At 42.9% G+C, this 12,011-nt stretch overlaps 1 protein-coding gene across 1 annotated transcript; it reads left to right on the top strand.

Moving 5' to 3' along the window:
- Positions 1–335: 335 nt before the first annotated feature.
- Positions 336–2,621, top strand: MID1IP1 (MID1 interacting protein 1). Its single transcript, XM_040338116.1, has one exon. It carries the CDS (start codon positions 813–815, stop codon positions 1,263–1,265), a length of 453 nt encoding a protein of 150 aa, XP_040194050.1. The 5' UTR covers positions 336–812; the 3' UTR covers positions 1,266–2,621.
- Positions 2,622–12,011: the final 9,390 nt, after the last annotated feature.

The raw sequence follows: 12,011 nt of genomic DNA, 5'->3' as shown, positions 1-12,011 counted from the left end.
AGTAATATTAAACTTGGTAACGTGCCAGGAGGGCCAGTCGCATACAGCAGATAGCTAACACCACCCACATGCATGTGCTGTACATAGAGATATGTTTAGCTCATACATATCCGCGAACAGTCATTCCACATTTCAAGCACATTTTTTTTTTTTCCTTGCTGACTGATTTCAGCTTTTGTAAGGTGCCTGCCAGTAACTGTGCATGATGCAAGGAGCAGGGGGGTTTACCAGGCAACAAGCCTGATCTTCTTACTGGGCAGCTGGGACCTGCCTGGATGTGAGGAGAGGAGAAATTGGGAGGAGTTTCCATCCATGTTAGGCAAAGCTAAAGCCTGTGTTACTCTCGGTCATTCAGATATGTGAACCGGCTTTATCCTGCTATACTGCAAGGGGGTGGCACTTTCAGCTACACCTTTTCTTCCAGGGTATATATACTGTGCTTGAGACTGAAAAGAAGCCGGTTGCTTGGTGCATGTGGAAGAGAAAAAAGGAGTGGCTACTGTCACACTGATTCAGATCTTAAGTCATTTACATGATAAAGTAAAGAGGACTGGATGCAACCGATGCTTATTATAAGAAACCAGAGAAAAGCTTTATGAAAGATCAGTGAGAATCTCTGTCCAATCGCACCGCCAGAACCAGGAGCACGGCCGATGAGCTGACACTGGGAGATAGAGCAGCTTACCTGGCTTGTACGTCTTGCGGCGCTAATCGCCATCTCCAAGAAAAGCGGATTGTGACACCCCGGGAAGCAGATTGTTTCTGGTGCTTTTGCTTTCACCTGCTCAGGATTTAATCACCGGGCTGCAAAAATGATGCAAATATCCGACACGTACAACCAGAAGCACTCCTTGTTTAATGCCATGAATCGGTTCATCGGGGCGGTGAGCAACATGGACCAAACCGTCATGGTGCCTAGCCTGCTCAGAGACTTACCCCTAGAAATGGAGGAGAAGGATGGAGTCAGCAATGGGGCTGCCAACTACTTTTCAAGGAGAGACATGCACGGCTACTACATTTTGCTGAAATCCATCAGGAATGACATTGAATGGGGCATCCTGCAGGGAGACGAGCGCAAAAAGGACAAATTGAGCTCTATGGATATCAGCCGGCTGGAGGATGCGGATGGAGAGGAGGATTTGGAAAAGCAGTTCCATTATCATCTCACTGGACTTCACACAGTGCTCAGTAAACTCACCAGGAAAGCCAATGTCCTCACCAACAGATATAAAGAGGAAATTGGATTTGGGAGCTGGGGACATTGACAATAGTGGCTTATGACATTAATTATGTTTTCAATATTTGATGGGTCTGGTTTATTGTTTAACATTTTTTTTTTATCTTGTTATTTTGGCTGAAGAGGGTGAGTGTGTACCATTAACATGGAAGGAGGGAGTCAGGGATCATATTTACTTTAATGGTCTAATTTATTCTTTACTAGTATCAGGGGTTGTTGGCCATAACCATGAAATGACTGGGGATATTTCCTGTACTACACCTCTCATAAATATTTTAAGCTGCAGTGACTAAATCATTCTAGCACTGCCCTGGGTAACCCTTTCATCACCCAATTCTATTGACCTAGTTAGAAATTTGACATTTTTATTTTTTAAATTCCTTTAAATACGCTTATTGATGGCACTTAGCATTCATGCATGTACAGATTCTTTTATTAATGCACAAGGGGGGACTAACAAAGGGAAATGTGTTTATTTTTTGTGTGTAAATATTGGCATTAAAAGAACAATGCCATTACGCCAGCGACGCAAAATCACTATAACATTGCCCGATAGCGTGTGCCAAGATAATCAAGCACTTGCACCAATGTTCTAAGGGAAAAATCATTCTACAATATACACCATTAGGACTGGTAGCAAGAAGGGGCAGACAGCGAGGAGCGAGAGGAAAGATGGATGTGTATAGAGAACACATATTTATTTGGCGCATAAACGCTAAATGAGTGTACATATAGAAGCTGGTGTGTTTTTCTTTGTGTGCCAATCTTGGTTAGTCCCCCCATACTTGTGCTAAATAGTAGCAAGGCTACATAGGACTTATTAGCAAAATTCTTGTTACTCTCGGCAGCAGAAATACAGGAAATTCTGCTCAGCTACTAAAAGGGTTGGATGATGTGTGAAGGGCAGAGGGGTGGGGTGCAGCGGAAGCAATTCTAGAGCAGATTGCATCAGCCTTTCATGATTTTGCACTACTTTTGTAACTAAAATAATATGTACAATATGTAAGACTTATTTTGCACTGTACTAGATATGCTTGTATTTGATTCTGCTGGGTCAGCGGATGGGCGACAAGGCAGCACAGCTGTCATTTTGGCACGTCCTTGGCTACATGTTTCTTTTGTGTCACCCAGAGCAGGTGTTTCTCATTGTCTTGCATTGGTGTAACATAGAAAAATACAAGCGGGCACCTGAGGCTGTCCAGCCAATGACTTATGGACTGTTAGCGATTGTTAATAATTTGGAACTATATGATGCATTTCCAAATTTAGGTATAATGTGGAATGGTTCCATGTCATATGCAAAATAACAAATAGTGAAATGAAGCCTTTTTTTATGTTGTTTCATATTCTATTTTAATAAATCACACTATGTGTTTTAATGTAAGTGTATGGTCAGACACTTTTTAGATCATATCACAACATTATAAATATTTGTGTGTATTCATATTATATATCATGGTACAGTATATAGTATAGCCAAAATGTTCACATATATATCATATTCATCTAATGCCAATATAACAGTAGCAGTCAGTGCAGGTTACTATCCATAAAAATTGACCAAAATCTTGCTGACATTAATGGCTCTGCACTCATTGCCATGAGAAAAGGTAGGACCTGACACCTTCCATTAGCACAGATAACTAGATCTGGCATACAGACCTGCTGCTTGTCTTCAAACATTAGATGTCATATGAAAATACACACAAAAAAACCCTAGAAAATTAATATATAAAAACATAATAAATATTATTTTATATATATATATATATATTTTTATTAAAAACAATTTAAAAAAATAAATAATAAAAAATATAGTGTGTGTGTGTATATATATATATATATATATATATATATATATATATATATATATATATATATATATTACACACAATTTTAGGTGTCAGCCCTCCAAAAGTAATACACCATTGTGGGTGAGGTGTGCAATGCTGAGTTACCTTCTATATTCTTAATCCCAATCCAGTGGTGGCCCATCCATTAGGAGCGCACGGGATGCCGCCGCCCCCCCCCCCCCCCCCCTTAGCCATGCGTCCGGCCCCCTGATCTACATGCATAGATTCCAATGGGGATGGTGTTTTATTTTTTCATTTTTAGCACACCGTGACCCGGCTGACTGACTGGGGTTGGTGCCATCCGTGATTCGACCGATGGGGGGGGGGGGGGGGGGGGGTGCTGGGTTTGATGGTGTTGGGTGTCCCAATCCCTATTTTGCATTCTCAATAATATGAAAATAAATAAAATCCATTAAGGAATTCTCTTGTAATGGCTAGATGGAGATCGGGCTCGGGTAAGTATTAGCGGGGGCTGCAGGGGGGAGATGCATACTGACGTTTTTTATTTTTTTTTACTTCATGCATTTTATGCATGAAGGTAAAAAAGCTTCAACTTTTACAACCACTTAAAAGGAGAAGTAAAGCCAAAACTTTTGGATCTATGGATCACAGGAGTGCAGTTGGAGGAATCCGATACTGGCAAACAAAAATGCCATTGTCGGCCAGCCAAGTATATACCCCCTAACTACCTCTGAGCACCGTTCCTTGGTTCCACCTCCTACTCACCTCCCAGTACTGCCCCTTTTAGAGAATACAGAATCAAGTAATTTGTATGGAATTTAACACCAATTACAAGAAAAACAATACAATAGATCCCCTGCAGCCATCAATAATAGACCCCCCAGCAACTATAGATCTGCACAGCAACAATAGAGCTGCCACAAAAAAGACCCCCACCCCAGCAACAACAGATCCCCACTAGCAGAAATAGATCTCCCAGAAGCCAGCAACAATAGCAATGATAAACCTCCACAGGAACACTAGACCTCCCCACAACAATAGATTCCCCAGCAACCATAGATCTCCCTAGCGGCCAGCATCAGTAGACCCTCCAGCACACTCTAGTACCCCTTGCCATTACATACATTCTGTGCTGGAGGTGCCAGAAATGTGTTCCCCTGTGTTCCTTTAATCTTGATGTTGCCAGCATTAGTAAAAAGATAAGAATATTTATCATATTTACTTGTTTTGAAAGGTTTCTTATTAACAATTCTTCAGTGACTTCCTTGTTTCCAGGCCTAGGTAAATGATGTCATACATTCCAGGAGCCTTCACAAGAGGAGAGGGGTTTTCTCAGCTAAGCACACCCTTCTGTCTGCATGCCTGAGCTAAGGGAAGGAGGATTCCGGGAAGATGGCCATGACATCCAAGACATGGATGGATGGGGGAGTTTGCTTCAAATATTAAAATTGAATTACATTTTTGGTTTGTGGTGCTCAGAAGTAGGGATGAGCTTCGAGTTCGAGTCAAACTCATGTTCAACTCGAACATTGCCTGTTCGCCTGTTAGGCGAACAACAAACAATTTGGGATGTTTGCTGCAAATTCGAAAAGCCGCGGAACACCCTGTTTAAGTCTATGGGAGAAATCTAAAGTGCTAATTTTAAAGGCTAATATGCAAGTTATTGTCCGAAAAAGTGTTTGGGGACCTGCGTCCTGTCCCAGGGGACATGTATCAATGCAAAAAAAAGTTTTAAAAACGGCAGTTTTTTCAGGAGCAGTGAATTTAATAATGCTAAAAGTGAAATATTCCTTTAAATTTTGTACCTGGGGGGTGTAAAGTTAGCATGTGAAATAGCGCATGTTTCCCGTACTTAGAACTGTCCCTGCACAAAGTGTCATTTCTGAAAGAAAAAAACTGACTATAATGAATTGTCGGCTCTGGCAATTCAGAGAGAATTCATTCATAAAAAAAAAAAAAAAGCGTGGGGTCCCCCCAAATTCAATTACCAGGCCCTTCAGTTCTGGAATGGATATTAAGGGGAACCCCGCTGTCAATTTAAAAAAAATGACGTGGGGTTCCCCCCAAATATCCATTCCAGACCAGGTCTGGTGTGGATTTTAAGGGGAACTCTACCCCAAATGTAAAAAAAAAATGGCGTGGAGTTCCCCCAAAAATCCACACCAGACCCCTTATCCGAGCACGTTAGCCTGGCCGGCCGCAGAAAAGAGGGGGGACAGAGTGCGGCCCCCCCTCTCCTGAACCGTACCAGGCCACATGCCCTCAACATGGGGAGGATGTCCCCATGTTGATGGGGACAAGGGCCTCATCCCCACAACCCTTGCCCAGTGGTTGTGGGGGTCTGCGGGCGGGGGGCTTTTTAGAACCTGGAAGACCCCTTTTAACAAAGGGGACCCCCAGATCACGGGCCCCCCCCCTATGTGAATTGGTAATGGGGTACATTGTACCCCTACCATTTCACGAAGGAAGTGTAAATAGTTGGAAAAAACACACACACACACACCGTAGAAAAAAGTCCTTTAATAATAATAAAAAAAAGAAAAAAAATCCAGCGGTGGTAATCCACTCGGTCCCGGCTTCCTGCTCCAATGTTGTCTGTATCCAGCGACGGGTGATCTCCTCTCCGGTCCAGCGATGAGAAGATCATCCGGCATCCAGAGCACAGCATCGAAAGGCCGCCTCTCTCCGCCGGACACAGCCTAGCAGAATGACGCAGCTGGAGCTTTGACATTTCTTATATGGGGAGGCGGGGCCACCCGTCACGTGACCCTGCCCCCTCTGACACAAGGGGGAAGACTGGGCTTCCCCAGTGACGTAGCAGAGGGTGCAGGGTCACGTGACGGGTGGCCCGCCTCCCCTATATAAGAAATGTCAAAGCTCCAGCTGCGTCATTCCGCTGGGCTGTGTCCGGCGGTGAGAGGCGGCCTCCGATGCTGTGCTCTGGAGCTCTCGATGCCGGATGATCTTCTCATCGCTGGACCGGAGAGGAGATCACCCGTCGCTGGATACAGACAACATTGGAGCAGGAAGCCGGGACCGAGTGGATTACCACCACTGGATTTTTTTTTTATTATTAATAAAGGACTTTTTTCTACGTTGTGTGTGTGTGTGTGTTTTTTCCAACTATTTACACTTCTTTCGTGAAATGGTAGGGGTACAATGTACCCCATTACCAATTCACAGAGGAGGGCCAGGATCTGGGGGTCCCCTTTGTTAAAGGGGTCTTCCAGATTCTGATAAGCCCCCCACCCGCAGACCCCCACAACCACCGGGCAAGGGTTGTGGGGATGAGGCCCGCACTCTGTTCCCCCCCTCTTTTCTGCGGCCGGCCAGGTTAACGTGCTCGGATAAGGGGTCTGGTGTGGATTTTTGGGGGAACTCCACGCCATTTTTTTTTTAATTTAGGGTGGAGTTCCCCTTAAAATCCACACCAGACCTGAAGGGTGAAATTTAAAGGAATATTTTACTTTTATTGTTTTACTTTTGGCATTATTAAATTCACTGCTCCTGAAAAAACGTCTGTTTTTAAAACTTTTTTTTGCATTGATACATGTTTCCTGGGACAGGACCCAGGTCTCCAAACACTTTTTATTACAATAACTTGCATATTAGCCTTTAAAATTAGCACTTTAGATTTCAAACGTTCAAGTCCCATAGACTTTAATAGGGTTCTAAAGTTCACACGAACGTTTGGTGTGTTCGCAAGTTCTGGTGCGAACCGAACAGGGGAGTGTTCGGCTCATCCCTACTCAGAAGCACCACAAATAGAGCTTTCTTTTGGTGGTATTTGATCACCTCTGTGGTTTTTATTTTTTGCGCTATAAGCAAAAATATAACGTCAATTTTGAAAAGAAATGCAATATATTTAACTTTTTGCTATAATAAATATCCCCAAAAACATACATATTTTTTCCTCAGTTTAGCCGATACGTATTCTTCTACATATTTTTGGTAAAAAAATATTACAATAACCGTTTATTGATTGGTTTGCGCAAAAGCATCTACAATATAGCATCTACAAAATAGGGGTTAGTTCTATGGCATTTTTCAGAATATTTTTTTTTACTAGTAATGGCGGTGATCAGCGATTTTTATCGTAACTATGACATTATATCGGACACCATTTTGGGACCATTGTCATTTTTACAGCGATCAGTGCTATAAAAAAAACACTGATTACTGTAAAAATGACGCTGACAGTGAAGGGGTTAACCTGTAGGGGGCGCTGAAGGGGTTAAGTGTGTCCTAGGGAGTGATTCTAACTGTTAGGGGGCGTGGCTACGAGTGACACATCACTGATCGCTGTTCCTGATGAGAGGGAACAGACGATCAGTGACATGTAACTAGGAAGAATGGGGAGATGTTGTGTTTACACTGACATCTCCCCGTTGTTCAGCTCTGTGACCTGATCGCGGGACATCGGCGACTAATTTTTAGCATGTTTATTTATCAGGTTCAAAAAAATACACACATCTTAAAAGATTTTTTTATTTTTTATTAAAATAATACCTGATAATCCTGTCTTGAATATCCCTGTTCAGGCTTGTCCTGTAATAGGGTGTCTTTGTCGACCAATTGTGCATCGGCAATTTCACCCCATCATAAAGATTTCCAATAAAGACTACAAGTGGCCCATAACTGGAATGCATGCATGAAGATAGGAAGTGACTGCAACAAGTCTGCAGAAGATCAGCAGCACTGAGGCCTCGTACACACGACAGAGAAACTCGACGTGCTTGGCACGTCGAGTTCCTCGTCTCGTTTTGGGATGAAGCCGCCGAAGAGCTCGGCGGGCCGCCTTCTCCTATAGAACAACGCGGCCAACGAGAAAATAGAGAACATGTTCTCTATTTTCTCGTCGAGCTCCTCGGCGGCTCCATCGAGCCAAAACTGTACAGACGACAGAGATTCTCGGCAGAATCCGGGTTTTGACCGAGTTTCTCGGCGAATTCTGCCGAGAATCTCTGTCGTGTGTACGAGGCCTGAGAGGCAACAAAGGACAAGAAATATGTAAGAACCAGTCATTTATTTAAACAAAATAATAATAATTTGTTTTGATACACAGTGCTAGATACAGTGAGTGAAAAAGTATTTGATCCCTTGCTGATTTTGTACGTTTGCCCACTGACAAAGAAATGATCAGTCTATAATTTTAATGGTAGGTTTATTTTAACAGTGAGAGACAGAATGACAACAAATAACTCCAGAAAATGCATTTAAAAAATATATATAAATTGATTTGCATCTTGATAAGTGAAATAAATATTTGAACCCTTCGCAAAACATGACTTAGTACTTGTTGACACAAACCCTTGTTGGCAATCACAGAGGTCAGACATTTCTTGTAGTTGGCCACCAGGTTTGCACACATCTCAGGATCCTCTCCAAGGTTTCGAGGCTGACGTTTAACTCGAACCTTCAGCTCCCTCCACATTCCACATATTTTCTATGGGATTAAGGTCTGGAGACTGGCTAGGCCACTCCAGGACCTAATGTACTTCTTCTTGAGCCACTTCTCTGTTGCCTTGGCTATGTGTTTTGGGTCATTGTCATGCTAGAATACCAATCAACGACCCATTTCAATGCCCTGGCTGAGGGAAGGAGGTTCTCCCTCAAGATCTGACAGTACATGGTTCCGTCCAATGTTCTTTCGATGCAGTGAAGTTGTCCTGACCCCTTAGCAGAAAAACACCCCCAAAGCATAATGATTCCACCTCCATGTTTGATGGTGTTCTTGGGGTCATAGGCAGTTGAGTTGATGCCAAAGAGCTTGATTTTGGTCTCATCTGACCACAACACTTTCACCCAGTTCTCCTCTGAATCATTCAGATGTTCATTAGCAAACTTCAGACGGGCTTGTACATGTGCTTTCTTGAGCAGGGGGACCTTGCAGGATTTCAGTCCTTCACAACGTAGTGTGTTACCATTTGTTTTCTTGGTGACTATTTCCCAGCTGCCTTGAGATCATTAATACGATTCTCCCGTGTAGTTCTGGGATGATTCCTCGCCATTTTCACCACCTCTACGAGGTGAGATCTTGCATGGAGCCCCAGACCAAGGGAGATTGACCGTTATTTTGTGTTTCTTCCATTTGCTGTTGTCACCCTCTCATCAGGATGCTTGGCAATGGTCTTGTAGCCCATTCCAGCCTTGTCTACAATCTTGTCCCTGACATCCTTGGACACCTCTTTGGTCTTGGCCATGGTGGAGAGATTGGAACCTGAAGCCCTGTACACACGGTATAAACTAGCAACAAAATGTTTTAAAGAACTGTTAATCACAACAACCAATTAAGTAATTACATATTTCTAAAGTAGGTTACAGAAATAAAAGCAACACCCAATAAGCTGCAGTGGAGGATGGCCTTATGCTTTCTGTCAGTTTCTGTAAATTCGCACTCTTTTCATTATTATAAAAGGTCATCATTTATTCCAAGTAGAATTTAGAGTAACAAGTTAATTTGTACCGACTACTTGCCTTTGATCATAAAAGTTAAACGATAAGCTTTTCACATTTATCTGCAGTGACCCATAGTTTGTGGTTGCTGAGTAGGTGATGCTAGACATTAGAAAGCAATTATTGTTACAATATGCAGTACTGGAACTACCTGTTAAGCCACATTACTGAGTAGAAACATTGACTAATGAGTTGCACCGCAACCGGACTAGGAAGGATAGATACTGATGACTCATGTTTCCATACTAAGAACCAGATTTTCATTAGTGATGCTGAAAATTGCTAGTAGGATACATAATATTATAAAACTAGGATCCTAATATGTAACAAACTACCACAGTCATCATTATATTTTAAAGCAGACCTTCAGTAATTTTTTCATCTTTCTATCTATTAAATCTTCTGCCCTTGTTGTTTTAACATTGGATAGTAAAACATTTTTTTTTCTGCCAGTAAATACCTTATACAGCCCACTTCCTGTTTCTTGTCTGGTAAAAAGCCTAGGCTTATGATATCATGCACAGTTCACTCACTCTAGTAAGAGTTTTCCAGGAAGGGGGGGGGGGGGGGGGTGAGTCATAAGAAGGCCAATGAGAGCTGCAGAGCTGGAGGTGTTCTTTTTGCCTGCTATGTAAATCCAGGAAGTGAACCGACAACAGCTTCAGCTGCCCACAGTTAAAATGATTGCAGCCAGACTCAGTGGAGGGAGATTTCTGCAGCATATTTAGCAAGTACGGAATCACAGTATATATTAAATAATATGCAAAGTGGTTGGAGGGAAGCTCAAGAATGGCAAATATCTTTTTATTACAAATTATGTGAGCAGACTGCAGTTCCTCTTTAACCTATATTGTTGTTATTAACTACAAATCATATTTTTTGGAATGTGCGCATTTGATTGTATCTATTAACATCGGTAGGAATTAATAGACCGCACGATTTATTAAAGTATAATCCAAGAAGACTGTGGTTAGGAGCCTCATCTATAGTGTTTTATATATATTTTCTTTAATATGTTCAGGAGGTCAATTTTTTTTTTCAATTTTTTTGTGATAAATATGTAATACTGCATATTGCATATTGCAGCCAGTAGACAGAGCATTAGGATCCAGAACAGGACCAAGCCACTGTTCCATCCGGACCCGCAGTCACACCATTTAGCAGCCGCTTCTTTTCCCCATTCTCCATCACTGTTATTATAACGGCAGAACGGGAAGCAGGAGAGAGAACATTTCTGGATTGAGTGTGGGAGGCACAGCATTGAATGGAGTGCGAGAGCAGGAGCTGTTATGGGTTAACTTTTTAAGTTACCCAGCAGATGATTAGCTGCAGGGCGGTCCTAGCAGCCAATCATCTGCTAGTTAATACGAAAAGTTAACCTCCCACACTCCTTTCAATGCTGTGCCTCCCACCCTTGGTTCAGAAATATTTTGTGTCTCGCTCTCTGCTCTGTCCAAAGTAGGAGATTGAAGGGAGGCATAGGACACTACTCTAGCTGTGTGTGTGTGTGTGTGTGTGTATGGGGGGGGGGGTAAATGTAAAGGGGGACAATGCTGTAAGGGAGGGGGTTTATTAGAGGAGGGCAGAGCATACTATGGTGTGTGTGTGTGTGGGGGGGGGGGTTGTGATGTGAGAGGGGGACAGTGCTTTGGGGGGAGGTGTGAAGGGGGGCAGTGCTGTGGGGTGAGTGTTTGAAGAGGGGAGAACAAACTACTGTTGGGGGAGGGGGGTTTGTGATGAAGAGAGGGGGGCAGTGCTGTGGGGGAGATGTAAAGGGGGCAGTGTTGTAGGGGGGATGTGAAGGAGGTACAGTTCTGCTGGTGGGGAGATGTATAGGGGCAGAAGACAGTACTGTGAGGGAGGGATGTGAAGGGGGCAGAGGACTGTGGGGGGGTGATGATTTGAAGGGGGGTTGAGGACTGGTGTTAAAATCGAGTGAATGGGTGGTGATGTACAGGGAGCCCTGAGAACACTACTGTGAAGGGGAAACTGATGTGAAGTGGGGGAATGTGATGTGTGGGGGGGGGGCTGGGGACACTGATGTAAAGGATTGTAATATAGGGCTGAAAGAAGAGAGGGGGCAGTTCAGACTTTTGCTGGAAGAAAATGTTTCTGGTCGGACCTCTGTGAATTTGAATTAACCTCAACATAGGCCATCACCCGTTATGAGGCCTAAACATGGAACAATAATAACAGCTCCATATAGCTCAACTAATGCAATATAGCAAAAGTATGCAACTATTAGCTGAGACTCCCATCCATAGAAATCATAAAAGTGAGAATATATGTACACATGAAGCTGAAATATAGTAAAGTCTAGCCCTGGAGTAAACCAATGTGAATGTTGACCTTCTTGACATGGAGCTTAAGCTGTAACCCACAAGGAGATTAAAGTATAGAGCTGCTACCAAGCAGGTCAACTAACTTTTTCAGGATGGATGGTCAATGCTTGCCATATATATATATATATATGAAGAAGAGGAGGTAAAAAGGAAAAAAAAAGA

The sequence above is a fragment of the Rana temporaria genome, chromosome 2, assembly GCF_905171775.1.
Source record: "Rana temporaria chromosome 2, aRanTem1.1, whole genome shotgun sequence".
Lineage (NCBI taxonomy): Eukaryota > Metazoa > Chordata > Amphibia > Anura > Ranidae > Rana > Rana temporaria.
The sequence above is the reverse complement of the archived record's forward strand: the minus strand, read 5'-3'. Positions and strand labels throughout refer to the sequence as shown.

Coding starts and splice junctions, on each gene's coding strand:
- MID1IP1 (XM_040338116.1), top strand. CDS start 813: ATGATGCAAATATCCGACACGTACAACCAGAAGCACTCCTTGTTTAAT.